Genomic DNA, 17,962 nt, shown 5'->3' with positions numbered 1-17,962 from the left:
AAGCTGATGAAGTCGTCACAATATTTCAACACCAAAAGAATGAATAATTAGAAGAAAATGTGAAACATCTCATTGAAAAAACAACTACAGGAATTCAGGAAAGGTAACTTAAAAAATTATTGGGATAGATGAAAGTCATGATCAGGAAAAGAGCCTTGACCTCATTTTTAAAGAATTCCTACAGGAAAAGTGTGCAGATATCCTAGAAGTGGAGGGCAAAATAGAAATTGACAGAATCCACCAATCTTCCCCGGAGAGAGATCCAAAACAAAAAAATCCCCAGGATTATTGTAGCCAAGTTCCAGAATTCTCAAGTCAAAGAGAAAATATTACAAGCATCCAGAAGCACACAATTCAAGTATTGTGGAGCTGCAGTCAGGATCACACAACACTTAGCAGCAACTACATTAAGGGCTTGTGGGGCTTGGAATATAATATTCCAGAAGGCAAAAGACCTTGGAATGCAACTGTGAATCAGTTATCCAGCAAAACTGAACATCCTCATCCAGAGGAAAAGATAGACTTTCAATGAACCAGGGGAATTTCAGTTGTTCCTGTTGAAACAACCAGAGCTGAACAGAAAGTTTGACCTTTCAAATACAGAACTCAGGTGAAGCATAGAGAGTAGAGGAGAAGGGTAAAATATGAGGGACTTGATGATGAACTGCATATTTTCCTACATAGAAAAATGATACTGATAATATTCATATAAAACTCATTTAATAGAACAGGTAGAAGGAGCTTTTATAGATGAAGCACAGGAGAGAGCTGAATTTGAAGATATAATATATTGTAAAAATAAAGTCAATGGCTAAAAAGGGAAATGTAATGGGAGTAAAAGAAAGGAAAGGTGGAATAAGCTAAGATATTTCGTATAAGATTTTTTTTATTGCAGTGAGCTATTACAATGATGGAAGGGGGGAAGGCTAGGGAGAATGAGGGAATCTGCTCTCATCAGAGGTGGCTAGGAGAAGAAACAGCATATACACTCAATGGGGTAGACATCTAAGTAAAAAGGAGAGAAGGGGGACAGGGGGAAGGGGGGGGGTGTAAGTGGTGGGGGAGAGTGGTTAGATATAATACATTTTCTTTTACTTCTTGCAAGGGGCTGGGATTAGGTGGCCTGGCTAGGACCATGGGGCTGGGTGGTTGCTGGACCTTAGGGGTGGTATGTAATCAGTCCACTGTGCCACTCAGCTACCTACAGCACATTTTAAAAGAGGGACAGAGTGAAAGGAGAGAGAAAATACAGTACATGGTAGTGGGGAGGTATGAATGGAGGGAGTTGGCGATTAGCAACAGCAAGGGTGGAAAAATAAGAAAGTAGCTTTTGTGATGGACTTATAAAGAATGTGATCCACTTGAGACAGAGCTGGTGGTGTTGGAACACAGACTGAAGCACATTTTTTTTTCCTTATTTCTCATGAGGGTCTTTATTTTTTGGGTGGAGGGAGTATTATGTTTACTCTTAAACAAGAATATTTTAGTAGTAATGTATTAAAAAAAAATTTGTGCAACAATAAAAATAAAGAATTTTTTTAAAAAAAGAAATATCCAGTATTTCCTCTCTCACTCCTCAGCCTCTTGATGTTTAACTAACATATCACATTCATTTGAAACTGTTCTCTCCATTGTTATCTATAATTTCTTAATTGCCTAATCTGATGATCTTTCTCAGTCTTTATCCTTCTCAACCTACCTCTTCTGCATTTGATACTGTGACCACTCTCTCCTTTTGGTTTTCATGACACCACTCCCCTAGTTAGCCTCCTTCTTAGTATCCTTTGGTGGTTCATCACTCATATTACACACCTTTAATTGAGTAATCTTCAAAATTCTATCAAAGACCCTGTTTTTTCCTTCCTCTAGACTATATCTTTTAATAACCTCATCAGCTACCAGAAGCTTTAACTATCATCTCCCAGATAGCTCCTAGAGCTATCGATCCAGCCCCATTATCCCTTAAGTCCCACATGACCAATTGTTTATTTGATATATCAAATTGGATAAACTCTACATGTACAAAACTCATTAATTATCTCCTCCAAAATCATCCCCTCTTCCACATTTTCCTATTTCTCTTGAATGCACCACTATTCTTCTAGACTCCCAGTTTAGTTGCCTCACCATTATCCTCAATTCCTCCCTCTCTAATACCCTAAGTATCCATCAGTGGTCTAATCTTACCATTTCATCTTTCCACCATCCCTTATATCCCTTTTCTCCACTCACCACCTTAGTTCAAAACCTCATTACTCCTCACTTAGATTGCAAAAAGCTTTCTAGCTTCCAGCCTTTGTACATTACTCACCCTCCCCCCATACTGTGTAGTCGTACCTATCTCCAGTCTCTGTGTTTTCACTAACCCATTTCACATGCCTTGAATGTACTCACTCTCTAGTCATCTTATGGAAGTCCCTCTTTTCCTTTAGTTTGCAACTCAAGTACCATTTTCTGCATAAAGTCTTCCTGATCTCCCCAAAAACTATTCCAGAACTGCTTTGTATTTAACTACTTGGTTTATTTGCATTTATTAATTTTATATTTATGATGTGTTTCCTTGTATTGTCTCCCCAGTACCTCATTCTGAATTGTATATACTATTTAAACACAGTGTTCTGAAGTATTTGTATTGTTTCTTTAATAATGAGTTTTATTTTGATAAACAGTTCAATTACAGTTGCCTTCATTTTAAGATTATCTTAGTAATGATTGAATATCATTTTCTTTAGGATCTCAAGTACCAGGCTCAGGACAATTTTATGATGATGGATGATGCTGTACTATGTATGTGTTTCAGCAGAGATACAGAAATGTTAGCAACAGGGGCCCAAGATGGAAAAATAAAGGTATGAATCAATTGTATCAACTCTTTACAGAAATCTTCCACATTCCATTACAAGACTAGGAAACTATATAGTTGGATATTTACCATTTCGGGGGAACAACCCTCAGCTGATACTTTTGAGAACCAAGTTGGATTCAAAAGGAGTAGCCCACTAACAAATTAACAGTATTAAATTTAACAGCAGTAGCAATGGCTATATCATATTTAGCTTAGCAGAACAAATCATTTCTATGCTATCTTCACAGAATTTAATTGTTTCTTTGTTGTTCTGTATGATAAAATGAATACACTTGCAAACTTAAGCTGTTTTTAATTTCTCTAGGTGTGGAAGATACAGAGTGGACAGTGTTTAAGGAGATTTGAAAGAGCACACAGTAAAGGTGTCACCTGCCTAAGCTTCTCTAAGGACAGCAGTCAGATCCTTAGTGCATCCTTTGATCAGACAATCAGGTACATTTGGTTGCAAAATCCAGTTTCTAGTATAATAAAAAGAAATATGTTGTAATGAATAAAGCATTTCACTAGAATGCACAAGAGTTTCCTTGGATACTTCCTTGAATACAAGCTATAACATCATAACAGATCACTTAACTTCTTTGAGTTTCAGTTTTCTTTTTTGTATAATGGGGGTGGTCTTCATACCATCTACGTCTCAAGGTCGTTTAAGAAAAATATTTTTTAAACTTTAAATTGATATTGAGTTGTCAAAATAATACAGAGATGAGACTGGGAAAGTTTTGGCCCTTTATATAAACAATCAGATTGGGTCTTGAGCAAGAAAATATAGTCCAGAAAACTATTCAGATCATACAGTTCTAACAAGCAGATTTGTAGATATCATCAAATGACAGGATAAAAAACAAAAAAGGTTTTCTTTTGGTTAATTAGATATTTAATTAAATAAAATACATAAATATTAGATATTTTTTAAAGTAGTTGTAGGGAACTCAGTCATTCTCAGTATTACAATTTAAAGCATGGTAATTTCGAAAGTATTTCTTCTTTGCAAGTGACTAATTCTAGTTCTTCAGCTCTGGATTTAGAATTTCTTTTTCTAAGAAAACTATTTGTTTCCTGATTTTTATTTACTGTTTGACATTGCATGCATTATAATTCCATTTCACAGATGTGTAATATAAAGATCCCACCAGAAAAAAGGTGGGACCTATAGTCTGGAGACCAAAATTCAGATCTGTGATTAGGTGCAAATCACTTAGCTTCAGTGAGCCTCAGTTTCTTCATCTGTTCAATGAGTATAATGCCAGTAATACCCACCTCCCAAGATGGTGGGCATTAAGTAAGATAATACATGTATAGTACTTTATAAAACTTAAAGCATGACAGAAATGTCAACCATTATTGTTGTTGCATTGATTTTTTTTTTTTAAATATTCTGTGACAGAATTCATGGCTTAAAATCCGGGAAAACCTTGAAGGAATTTCGTGGACATTCTTCATTTGTTAATGAAGCTACATTTACTCAGGATGGACATTATATAATCAGTGCATCATCTGATGGCACTGTGAAGGTTAGTTTGCTGTTGAAATAGTTTGTTTTGGGATATCTGTTTCATTTTTAATCTCTGAAGCTTTATCAGTGGTGAGAAGTACCTGTCACACTTGAGTCCATTTCTGTTCAGCATATGCTTTTTCTTTTTCTTTTCTTTTTTTAATTAATAGAAATCTATTTTCCCTCCATCCCAGCTCTCCATTGAAAAAGAAAGAAAAACAAAACCATTTGGTCACCATTTCTCTGTCAGGAGATGGTTAGTGTGGTTTCTGGAATCGTGATTGGTTGAGAGTTTAAGTCTTATAGAGTTGTCCATTTTTAAAATTTTGTAATTGTATAAATTCCAATACCTATGATGTACCTGGCACTGTTCTAAGCCCTGCAGATACAAAGATAAGAGTGCTTACATTCTCTTGGAGTAAAATCCTATGTATATAGAAAATTAAGTATAAAAGATATGCAAAGTAAATTTAGGAAGCAGCTAAAGTAAAACTGTTGTAACCATGATTGTATTCCAGTTTTGACAACAGTGGTTTCATGGATAATTGACTCCCTTTTTCTCTAGGAAAGTGAAATGAAAGGTGGCTCAATATCCCAATAATCCCAGTAAACATAATTATGAATTAATAGTAAATTGCCCTCCTCGAGAGCAGGGATTGTCTCATTTGTTTTATGTTTGTTTTATCTTCATATATAGCTCAGTGCCTGGCATATAGTAGGAAATTCATAAATACTTGTTTAATTGAAAAGATAGTTCAGAAATATTTGCAACTGTTTATAAGAGTTAACTGTGGAAACTAAGGGGATTTAGCCTGAACAAAATAAAAAGACTTAAAGGACATATAGTCTTTCTCTTTGAATATTTGAAGGGTTTTCATGTAGAAGAGGGATTCAACTTACTCCATCTAGCCTCAGTGGAAAGAATTAGGAGATGTGTTTAGAAGCTAGAAGAAGAAAGATTTCATCTCAGAAAAAAAAACTTTCTAAAAATTAGTGCCATCCAGAATTGGGATGGGTGTGCCAAATCATGCCATGTAATTGGTTTCTCTGTTACTGGATATATTTGAACAGAGATTCATTGTCCATGTAAGGGTATTTTAGAGAAGATTCAGTATTCAGATGGAGTTTGTGCTATGTGAGGGGAAGGTTCTCACAAATATGGAGAATATTTTTTAAAATGGCACATAGACCATGTCTTCTAAAAATATGCAGTCAGATTGAGAACAAGCAATAAACATAGTATATAAAGCAATATGAGGAGAATAGACTAAAGAAGGAGTTTACAACCAATACTGAAGTTTGTCCTTTATTTAGTTCATATAAATACAGCATGATCAATAGCTGTTTACTGTATTCATTCTCTCAGAGACCCAAATTTTCCTAGAGAAGTTGTAATATGTAAAGTAGTTCTTATCATTGAACAAAACAATTCTGATGGCTACTTAGTGGTCTTCTGTAGGTAAAATCAGACTTTAAGACTCTTTAATACATGTTTGTTTATGCTTGATAGATGGTAACAAGGACATCGTTGAATAATTTGAGCTAGATGGCAAATTCTGTTCCTTAAGAGAGAGAGAATGGTATTGGCACCTGTTTCTGCACAGTATTCAACATTATTTTATGTATCATTTCATATTTTTCCAGAAGGTATAAAATGATTTCCCAGAATGTTCCCTGTCATCCAAAATCACCTTATCTTCATTCTATCAAGTGTCAGCATGAAACAGTGATTTTTTTTTGTCTGTTATGTATGTGCATACATGCATGTGTGTATATATTTACATTCTTTTTTATCTTTGCAAAGGAAAAGGGGGCTAGGATTTGAGAAAGGGAAAGGTGTTTGGAATGAGTACTATGGGAAATAATGATTTTTTTAAATTAATAAATTATGGAGAAAAGGCTTTCTATACAACCACAAAGTCCCAGTTCAAGTTATGAAATGTAAATCTGTAAGAGACAAAATCTATGATTTTTCTTCCCTAGCTGTGAATATTCTGAATGCAGATGGTAGTGGCTACTAAAATTGCAAATTAGCTGAGAAGAAATTAGATGTAGCTGTGGCATATATAATTGCAATGGCTGACTTTAGGTTCTAGAATGGAGTAAATGAGAAGAGAAACCAAAGCAGATGTGAAGGATTGTAAGAATAAGGAAAGATCAAGGATTACATTGGGGATGGAGCAGGTTCAGGAGGATTGAAGAATTTTTTAAAAGTCAAAAGGAGGGGTGGCTAGGTGGCGCAGTGGATAAAGCACCGGCCCTGGAGTCAGGAGTACCTGGGTTCAAATCTAGTCTCAGACACTTAATAATTACCTAGCTGTGTGGCCTTGGGCAAGCCACTTAACCCCATTTGCCTTGCAAAAAACAACAACAACAAAAAAAAAAAGTCAAAAGGAAAGGAAATTGTGATTGGAAATGTAATTTTGACCTTTGAGATCTCTGGTATAGCTATCTCATAATAATACTATAATCTAGAATGTGACCATGTTTGTGGGTGACAGGTAGGAATCCCTGGAGTTGCCATGGATAAAGTAAACTATGTGAAAGTAGCAAGTGAGAGACATGGTTATTCTTCCACCTCATCCTAATAGTTCAATAGAGTGATTATAGCAGCAGTTTCTATCAGAGAGTTGCCAAGAATGTTTTACCTTTGTGTGAGAACCACCTTTCATTTCACTTAGTGCTACAAGAGGGACATTTATAGGGAAGCCTGTTTTGAGCAGAATTCAAAAAGATAGAGTTAGAAGTGGTTTGAGCTTAGATTAAGGCAGAGAAAAGCTGCAGGGAAATGAGTAGCTCAAAGAAGACAACAGGAAAATTTGCCTACTTTGAGAGAGGAAGCTTGTCCCTCTAGGAGCATTATTGTCCCATTTTACTCTGCCCTCAGACTATATTTGGGATTTTAAACACCAAATTTTAGGAAGGACACTCATAGGTTAGAAAGAAATCCAGAGGTCAACCAAGATGATAAAGATAATCCATATTTATGCCTCCAGAAGAATGTTTAACAAAACCTAGGGATATTTGACCTGGAGAAGAGAAGATTTAACATGATAATTATCTTCAAGTGTTTGAAAAAGTGTCAGAACTTGAAAAAAAAAAACTAGATTTGTTTTGTTAGAAAAGCTTAGGAATAATTCCATCTTTGCCCTATTAAATGGAATAAATAAATAAATGACTTTTTTGTCCTACAGTATAAGAAATGAATATGTTTTTTAATTACTTTTCTGTTTTCTGTTTTGATAGATTTGGAATATGAAGACCACAGAGTGTTCAAATACTTTCAAATCTCTTGGCAGCACTGCAGGGACAGACATTACAGTCAACAGTGTTGTCCTTCTTCCTAAAAATCCTGAGCACTTTGTTGTGTGTAACAGATCAAATACAGTAGTCATCATGAACATGCAGGGCCAGGTGAGTGATCCAAAAAGATGCTATTAGTAAAGTCAAACATTGCTGGCTTTTTCAAGTACATAAAGAGCAATGAATTTTAATGATCATCATTTCCTCCAAGGCTAGGCTAAAAGTTTTTTTGTCCTTTCTTTTTTAATATTTTCCCATTATGTGTATAAACTAGGTTTGCTTTACATAAAATCATTTAAATTCCTTAGATTTCTGAAGCATTTCCTTTAAAAATTCCCCATGACCTTTTAGTTTCTCTGACTCTGCTTTGTGCCTTTCTTCATTACTATATAGTCTACCAATTTTTCTTGTAGCTAGTAAATTATTAATTTAATCTAAATACTAAAATCTGTAATTTATTAAACACTCATCATAAAGTAGCTCCCCGATTTGATTTGCTACCTCCATTCTTTAGTGTCAGTTTGCCAGTTTTTGGCATAGTTCTCTATTCAATATTGGTGTTGATAGATAAGTTACTATGTGAAAACATGGAGAAAAATTTATCACTGAATAACTTTCCCAGAAATTCTCAATTCTGCCAGAGTAACATAAGCTAGCAAGGCAATGATAATACATTTCTTTCAGTTGAGTGTTCCTGTGATGATTGATTCATGTAGCTTCCTGTATAGAAATTGCCTTTTCCATTTAGATTAGTATCTTCTATACAACTTGTTGTCCTAGAGATAAAATTAGACTTTGGTTCAAATTGATTTAAAAGGCTATAATACACACACACACACACACACACACACACACACACACACACACACACACGATGATTCTCAGAAGTAACAGGACTTAATAGACTAAATCATAGGATTTACTCACAAACTAAATTTGGATCTGCTTTTGAGCTTAGTTTATTATTCTCTGTCTATGCCTCTGAATTATATTCTTTAAAGTAGATTGGGCTAATTCAGTCCTACCTAAGAGAGATTATGAAGGATTGATCATCTCATTACAACAAATGCATTCCATAAATGCAAATGTCACGGACTAGCTAATCCATAGACAATTTTGTTTGTTGGACAGCTTCTGTATATGTTCATTTTAGTTGCACAGTATCTGGTAATAAACCTATAGCAGGATTTAATACATAATTTTTCATCAATTGTAGATTGTCAGGAGTTTCAGCTCTGGTAAGAGAGAAGGTGGTGATTTCGTCTGTTGTGCCCTCTCACCACGTGGTGAATGGATCTATTGTGTGGGTGAAGATTTTGTGCTGTACTGTTTCAGCACAGTAACTGGCAAACTGGAACGAACTTTGACAGTAAGTATTGTAGCACCTTTGGCCACTTCAGAGAGTTATATCAATGCTTTTATCCATCCATATCTCCGAAATTCTTAGGTTGTTACTTAAAATAGACTGCTTCTATTACAATGATGAGTCAGAGTTATATGTCAATCTTTGAACAACTGGATAATAGAACTATATAGCTTTTAATAACCTCTTTAAATAGATTTGTATCATAAAATTTTACAACCTAATAGAGAATTCTTAAACTCTGTCTTAACTACTTATGCTGTAAAGGTATGTCATCTTCAAGAATATGACAGAAAACAACAACTGCAGAGCAAAGACATCTAGTGTCAGAGACAAAAGGAACCTTATAGAGTGTTCTTGCTGTATCTGGTAAAAGTCCAGTGAGCCTCTTAATGGTTTGGACCAAAAGTCATTATGAAACCTTAAACACAAAAACAATAGATTCAGTATGTTCTTCAAGAAAGGTTCTCGGGGACAACTAGGTGATGCAGTGGATACAGCACCAGCCCTGGAGTCAGAAGGACCTGATTTCAAACCCAGTCTCAGACACTTAGTAATTACTTAGCTGTGTGAATTTTAGCCAAGTCACTTAACTCCATTGCCTTGCAAAAAAAAAAAAATAAGAAAGGTTCTAAACCTGGTGTTCGTTGTTTTAGTTTATTTCACTTAAGAGTATACCTTATTTGAGGAATTGGGGGTATTGTGAGCAATGGTTAAAAATCAAAAAAACTTCTATAGTTTCAAAGCAAAATGAATTGTTTGTTTTTGAGTATAGATATTTGAGATTATAAAGAAGAGCATACATCTTAGATTTGGACAAAATTTGGAGTCTGTGAACTTATTTTTTATATATTTTGATAGTAATTTCAATGTAATTTTTTTGTAATTCCTGTGTATTTCATGCATTTAAAAATATTATAAGACATCAGTAAACTTTTCCAGAATATCAAAAGGGGGCTTTTTCCATTATGCCATATTGCCTTGGTGACAATTCAAATAATTCCCATCAAACTCTTCCCTATCCTATCACTTTTGGGGTATAGGTCTTTGCTGTGCTGAAGATAGCCATCTAGTCCAAATTATTCGTTTTACAGATGAAGAAGCTGAGGCCCAGGGAGATTAAGTGATTTGCCCAAGACAACACAGCTAGACATTTTGCATTTTTACCAAATCTTTTTTTGCTACAAACCCAATTTATAATCCTGCCCCTTGCTTAAGCCACTTCTAGTTGCTACAAATCATCGCTTTATCCCACCCAACCCTGTTGTCCTAACCACAAGCCTGGAAGAATGAACTACCCTAGCTCATTGTCCCTGAACTACACTAAAGTACATAATCTGGGGAAGAGTTCTCATAACATACTATTTCCAGAAACTGTACACTAACTTTTTCTTTTCCTTAGATTCCCACATGATATAGAAAAAGCAGGTAGCATACCACAAAAGAGGAAAGAACACACTTAAATGATTTAACTCAATAATCCTTTGAAATTGATTTCTTCCTTCTTAATACAGTATAGGAACTTAAGAAGCAATTTAATAGTGTTCTGAGCAACTCTGTAAGACTTGGAATCTAAGAGACCTGGTTCTGGGCTACATTGGACAAGGAGACCCTTTTGCCAATGAAATCACAGGCTAGTCTTTTTTTTTTTATTATTTTATTTATTTAAGGCAATAGGGTTAAGTGGCTTGCCCAAGGCCACACAGCTAGGTAATTATTAAGTGTCTGAGGCTGGAGTTGAACTCGGGTCCTCCTGACTCCAGAGCTCGTGCTCTACCCACTGTGCCACCTAGCTTCCCCAGGGCTAGTCTTTAAATTTAAATTTAAAATAAAATAAAAACAAGAACTTCACCATTTCTGTTTGCATTTAATGAGAGTTACAAGGTTGTGTCCTAGTATTATTCCAGGAAGGGGTGTTTGGGACAAAAGGGGTTTTAAGCACATGTTAAATAGTTTCACTAAATCTCTTTTCCCTTTTCATGCCTTTTGATACTATATTGTGTTAACATATTTTGGACATCAGTCTTTCCCTATGGTAGAATAATATCCCTAGGAATATGAGTGATAACCATATTGATCCCCCATCAAGAGAAAAGGTAATGCACCAAATCTGTTCTTCAGAAAAAAACTGACTTGCCCTAACATTTGGATTGTTTTGTTCCAGGTTCATGAAAAAGATGTAATTGGCATCGCTCACCATCCCCATCAGAATCTGATTGCTACCTACAGTGAAGATGGGCTCTTAAAACTCTGGAAACCCTAATTTTCATGATTTTATTTCTATTAGCCTGAGAGTATGCAACTTAAATGGAGACGTTTATGTGTTACTTTTTTGTTTTTATTTTTTAAGAGGAAAAATTGCCTAAATGTGTGCTATGAGAGTAATTTTTGCTAAATTTTTCATTTAAGTAGAAATGATCCTTTTTTTGTATATTTTTAAAAATATTAGATGATCTGCTTCTAAAGAAACAGGTCCTTAGTGGATAGTATGTTTTCAGTAATCCTGTACCTGAAGAGTGAAACAATGTCATTTCTATAACAGGTTCCACTCCTTTTGATTATTTGTAATGCTAGTTAACATGTACTTTCCAAAGTGAAACTTGTAAATAATGAGTGAACTCCAATTTTCCATCACTGCTAATTACCAATTTTCAATTTCTTTTGTTTCTTTGAAATGCTTCGGTAGAATAAATTTTACCACCTGCACAAGCACATTTCCCAGAAATGATTTTATTGATCTGATAAATGCATCCTTCAGATTCAAAGTATCTGTCCATTTCTGTGACATTTCCAATAGCATCAGATAATAATAACGGACCTTTTTTTTAAGACATTAAAGTTTGCAGGATTTCTCATCTGCCTCTATATATATAAGAAAACTGGAGAGACATGTCCCTGGTCACTCAACCAGTGAGTGTCAGAAACAGGATTAGAACCTACATCTTCTGAATCTGACTCCAAAATGTTGTATGTACTATACCACAAGCTATAGGTACAAGTACAGATAAGTTACCTAGAGCACTGAAAGATAAAGGAGATATTTTAGGACTCCATTGTATTTCAGTATTTCATTCTTTTTCTCCCTCTCACTATTCATTATTCCTTTTCATGACTATAAAAACCCAGCACTGGAACCATCAGCTCAGGTCCCTGGAGACAGAAGACTAAGGCAGGACCCCCAGATGAGAAGAGTTGCTCTATAATATCAAACTCAGATAGAAACGGAGGCCACTAAACTATGCATGAGATCCCTGTAAGACACAAGACTAAGAAAATGACATATAAAAATCTTTATTTTTGTCTTGTTAAGTATTTCCCAATTACATTTTCATTTGGTTTGGGTTGCACTCTGGAGTATTATGGGCCACATGCAGCCTAAGGGCCGTATATCTGACATCTGCTCTAAAACAATTATGAAAGATTCCATTCTTAGCCAGAATTGTCCTAACTTAAAGGAGCTCTTTTTTTTCCCTCCCCTCAGCTTCCCTAATTTAAAAGGGTCACATACCTGGTACAAATGGAGTTGAAAAGTCTGAGTGCTTCCTCTGCTGGATGCTTCCACCCCTGACCCAGGGTTTTATGAAGTTTCATTTCCAAAAAAGTGCAGCAACTTCTAATTCCCCCAAATGCAACTGTTACATTGATCCCTGTCAAAATTTTAGCCTTGACAGCAAGCTTTAATGAACCTCTTTGTGTTGTATGACCATGAGTTGGAATATCTTTGAAAAATAATAGTTTTGGGTCATAGAAAAGGTAAAAAGGTATATGAGTAGGCCATAATATTGCCAAAAATAAATTATGTATTAGAATCTATATAAAGGAGGCTATCAGATAACCTAAAAAGAAAGTCAGCTAGATGTGGTGTGAGAGTAAATAATAGTCTATAGCCTGCTACATTGATTTTTTCAAAATTTAGACAAATCCTCTTGGAGGACTTCTCAGACTCAGGATGAAAAAGTAAGATGAAGGGTGGAGCCAAGATGGCAGGGTGAAGGCAGGAGTTCCCAGAAACTTGTTCCCTAAAAAACTGCAAAAGCCGTCAAATTATAACTAGCCAAAATTTAGAGGGACAGAACCCACAGAAAGACAACCCAGTCCAAGACAACATAGAAATTCTGCAGGAAAGGTCTACACCAGGGCCAGGGGGTTGGAAAAAGCCACAGCTCAGCTGCAGCACACCTGGGGTGGGCATCTCAGTCCATGGCAGAGGGTACAGTTTCCAGACCTCTTGGCCAAGGGTTCATCAGGGACAGCTGGAAGGGGTGGTGAGAGAACTCTGCCTCTCCAGAATGAGTGCAGAGCAGTGCTCCAGCCTCAGAGCAGCCCTGGGGTGAGAACCTGCAGTGGGAGTCGGTAGAGCCTCAGCACTTTCAGAGCTCTCAGCCCATAGATGGTGAGGGGGTTGGGGGAGAGTGCAGAGGTCTCTCTGCTCTCTCTGCTCTCCCTGGGGCAGGACTCAGCTGTTTGCCCATACTCTGATCCAGGATGCAGTCTGGGCCCCCACAACACGACCATAGCCGAGCAGGGAATCCTACTCATAGCTCCAGGGCAGAGGGGAGGACCTGAACACTAGCAAGAGAGTCAGAGCCTCTCATAAGACCTTGGAGAAATTAGAAGTTCCTATGGGTTGTCCCAAAAAAAAAACCCAAAGCTTTGGAAGTGCAGTAAATCAGTCATAGGCTGAAGGAATGAGCAAACAACAGAAAAAGAATCTGACCATAGAAAATTACTTTGGTCCCATGGAGAATCAAAATATTTACTCAGGTGACAAAAAAAAAATCAAAAGTTTCTATATTCAAGACCTCCAAGAGAAATAGAAAATGAGCTCAGGCTATAGATGAGCTCCAAAAAGACTTTGATAAACAATTAAGGGAGATGGAGGAAAAATTGGGAGGAGAAATGAGAATGGCACAGATAAATCATAAAAACCAAGTCAGCAGCTTGGTGAAAAAAATACTTAAGAAAATTAATAACCAGTATAGACCAAATGGAAAAAATCAAACCAAAAGGCAAATGAGAAGAATGCAATAAAAGGCAGAATTGGGCAGCTGTAAAAGGAGATTACAAAAGCTCTCTGAAGAAAATAACTTCTTCAAATGTAGAATGGAACTAAAAGAAGCTGATGACTTTGCAAGAACTCAGGAAGAAATAAAATTATACCAAAAAAGAAATTAGAAGAAAATGGGAAATGTGGGAAATATGGGAATAACTGATCAGGGGAGATAATTTAAAAATTATTGGGCCACCTGATTTTTCAATAATACAGCAAAATTGCCCTGAGATCCTAGAAGCAGAGGATAAAATAGAAATTGAGGGAATTCACCTCCTGAAAGATCCTAGGAATATTATAGCCAAACTCCAGTACTCCCAAATCAAAGAGAAAATATTAAAAGCTGCCAGAAATAAGTAATTCAACCACCATGGCTCTATAGTCAGTATTACACAGGATCTGGCAGCATCTACATTAAGGACTTGTAGGGATTGGAATATGATATTCCAAAAGGCAAAAGATCTTGCTTTACAACCAAGAATCAACTACCCAGCAAAACTGAATATCCTCTTTCAGGGGGAAAGATGGACTTTCAATGAAATAGGGGACTTCCAATTTTTCCTATTGAAACAACTAGAACTGAACAGAAAGTTTGATCTTCAAGTACAGGATTCAGAGGAACCATAGACGGGGTGGATGAGAAGGACTTAACTATGAGGAACTTAATGATATTGAACTGTTTGTATTCCTGCATGGGAAGAAGATATTGATAATTTATATGATCTTTCTCATTTATAAGAGCAGTTAGAAGGAGCATATATAGACAGGACATAGGAAGGAGTGGAGTATAATGGTATAATATAGTAAAAAGATGGAGTCAATGAGTGATAAAGGAAAGTACTGGGAAGAAAGGAAAGGAGAGCAAGAAGGGCCTAAGACATTTCACATAAGTCAAGAAAAAGCTTTTGCAATGGAGTGTAATGGGAAGGCTAGGGGGATTGAGTGAACCTTCATTCTCATCAGAAATGGCTTAGAAATAACATACTCTTAATAGGGTAGAAATCTATCTTACCCAAGAGAAAAATGAGAGGAAAGAGAAGGAATAAGGGGGGAGGGAGTAGGTGATAGAAGAGAGGGAAGATAATGGGAGAGGGTACTCAAGATACAGTATACTTCTGAACAGGGACAGGATGAAAGGAGAGAATGGAATAGAATAGATGAGAGTGGGGAGGAATAGAGTGGAGGGGTAATACAGCTAGTGATAGCAACTGTGGGGAAAATATTGAAGCAACTTCTCTGGTGGCTATGATAGGGAAGGCAACTCATCCCAGAGAAAGAGCCATTTGAACAGACTGAAGTACACTTTTTTTTCCCCTATCACTATTCTTAAGATTTCTCATCTTTTTTTTTGGGGGGGGGGGTTATGATTATTCTCACAAGATTATGTAGTAACATAAAATAAACAAAAAAAATGAATTGCTATCTGCTTCCCTAAGGGGAGTGCCCACTACTGAGATCACAAATCCTATTAAGTTGTAAAGATTTTATTTCAAATTTTTTGGTTTTATCTTTTTTCTGTTGTTTTTTTTTTGTTTCTCATGAAAAATAGGAATTATCCATACTCTGAAACAAGGGAAATTATTTTTCATCTTTCTATTAGCTCCTGAAGAAATTTCAGCCTTCCATTCTTAGATACAAATGATCCTCATGCTAAAGGATTTAATGAGTTGATAGGACATTTTAAAAGTTTCCTCTGAATAACTTCTGAGCCAAAGATAGCCGAGGAGTGAGTCCTTCTAGGAGTATTGTTATAACCAGAAATATCTAGTATGTCCAATACTAAGATATTTGAAAATTAAAATTGATCTCTAGTATGATTACTTGACATAAAATTCTCTCAGTTCAATCTAATTCATAATCAAAACTAGGAGGAAACTTCACAAATCTATCATATAAAGAAAGAGGTCAACAGTAATTAATGTGACACCTTAATTTTAAGCAAAGTTATGACCCAATCACTGTAACATAGATGGATCTATATGTTAATGGTGTACATAAAGCCATCTAGTGATTTGTAATCCTTTTTTAATGCTATATAAAGGAGGATCATATAATTTTCTCAACAGTATTTGAATTTAGTGAGTTTTTCTTCCACAAAGCAATTCACCTTTATTACCTAATTTTATATTCACAAACCTAAATCCATAGAAATGCTAGTTTTGCCTATGTGATAGATCTCTGATGATGCGGAGAAGTTGTATGTTGGAAGGTGAAGCCGGAAAAGAAATTCTTACCTTATTAAAGTGAAGAGGTACACTAAATCACAATGTTGGTGGAGAGGACAGAGGCTGAGCCAGGACTTTGAATGCAATACCTAAAAGCTGGACTAGTTGTTTTCAGTTCCGTACTTGGAAATTTATGGAATAAGAGTTAAAAGAGATGGGGGGGCAGCTAGGCGGCGCAGTGGATAGAGCACTGGCCCGGGAGGTCAGGAGTACCTGAGTTCAAATCTGACCTCAGATACTTATTACCTAGCTCTGTGATCTCAGGCAAGTCACAATCCCATTGCCTTGCAAACCCCCCAACCCCCCCCAAAAAAAGAGATGGACCCAGGCAATCAATGTATTCACCTATCTAGGCAGACAGAACACACTTAAGGCCAGAGCTTCAAAGTATATCTATTTGAGTGGTAATTTTTCCCCCTTCCTGAGAAGTCAGGCAAATATCTCTAAGAGGAGAGAATCTAGAGTTTTCCTGGTCTTTAAATTTATTCTTCAGTGTTTTATTACCAGAGTTAGTTTGAGATTACATGCTTTATTATCTATAAAGAAGGCAGAAAATAGGCAGTAAATGGAATATTAAAAATAGAGATAAATGTTCCAAATCACTAATATGAGAAATGCTCATCAAAATCAACCTGAGATTTTACCTCACACCCAGGAAGTAGGCAAAGATGACAAAAGATGGAAATAATCAATATTGGAGGGGTTATTTGTGAAGCTGTGACTATGTACAAGCATTTTAAGAAAGCAATTTAGAATTATTCAAAATAAGGTGACAAATGTCCATACCTTTTGATCGAGAGATTTTACTACTAGACTTATATCCCAAGGAGACCATTGACAAGAAGAATACAAAAAATGTTTATAGTAGCCTTTTTCTTGATAGTAAAGAATTGGAAACTAAGTAGGTATCCAATGATTGGAAAATGGTTCAACAAATTATTTTACATAAATGGAATGGAATACTGTGCTGTAAGAAATGATACATATAATGTTACAGAGAAGTATGGTAAGATCTACAAAAACTGATCTAGAAAGAACAGTGGCATAGTGGATGGAGCACCAGGTCTAGTCAGGAAGAGCCAAGTTCAAATCCAACCTCAGACACTTGCAATGTGATACTGGGCAAGTCATTTAACCCTTCTTGCCTGTTTCCTCATCTGTAAAATTAACAAGGAAATGGAAAAAAAATACAGTAGTGGAGCAGCTGGGTGGCACAGTGGATAGAGCACTAAATCTGACCTCAATCCACTTAATACTAAGTTGTGTGATCTTGGGCAAGTCACTTAACCCCATTGCCTTGAAAAAAAAATCTCAAAAATAACCACTATTGTCTTTGCCAAGAAAAACCCCTAATGGGGTCATAAAGTCTACACAACTGAAATTATGAACAACAGAGACAAGAAAACAATATGAACAAAGGATTAAAGGGGGAAGAGAACCACAACACAATCAAAAGCAGAACCAAATTGATATATGAAGACACCTACCTCACTCCTTTGAAGAGGGGAGACCACAAGTGTGTCAGAATGAGCATTATTCTTAGATTTTGGGGTGTATTGTTCAGTTATGCTGATTTTTTTAATCTCTTATTTTTTTTAAAAATACTATTATATAAAATAGAACTGAGAGCTAAAATTTTAGCTGAGACCTTAGGAAGTCATGA

At 36.0% G+C, this 17,962-nt stretch overlaps 1 protein-coding gene across 1 annotated transcript in view; it reads left to right on the top strand.

Moving 5' to 3' along the window:
• Positions 1-11,738, top strand: part of SMU1 (SMU1 DNA replication regulator and spliceosomal factor) — a 31,695-nt gene extending 19,957 nt beyond the window's left edge. The window contains exons 7-12 of the mRNA XM_074208150.1: positions 2,733-2,849; positions 3,171-3,298; positions 4,251-4,377; positions 7,605-7,772; positions 8,878-9,030; positions 11,189-11,738. Of these exons, the coding sequence (XP_074064251.1) occupies positions 2,733-2,849; positions 3,171-3,298; positions 4,251-4,377; positions 7,605-7,772; positions 8,878-9,030; positions 11,189-11,287 (792 nt within the window). The 3' untranslated portion in view covers positions 11,288-11,738. The remainder of the gene's footprint in view (positions 1-2,732; positions 2,850-3,170; positions 3,299-4,250; positions 4,378-7,604; positions 7,773-8,877; positions 9,031-11,188) is intronic.
• The last annotated feature ends 6,224 nt before the right edge of the window (positions 11,739-17,962 follow it).

This window comes from Macrotis lagotis, chromosome X, assembly GCF_037893015.1.
Source record: "Macrotis lagotis isolate mMagLag1 chromosome X, bilby.v1.9.chrom.fasta, whole genome shotgun sequence".
NCBI lineage: Eukaryota > Metazoa > Chordata > Mammalia > Peramelemorphia > Peramelidae > Macrotis > Macrotis lagotis.
This window is presented reverse-complemented; position numbering and strand designations above follow the sequence as displayed.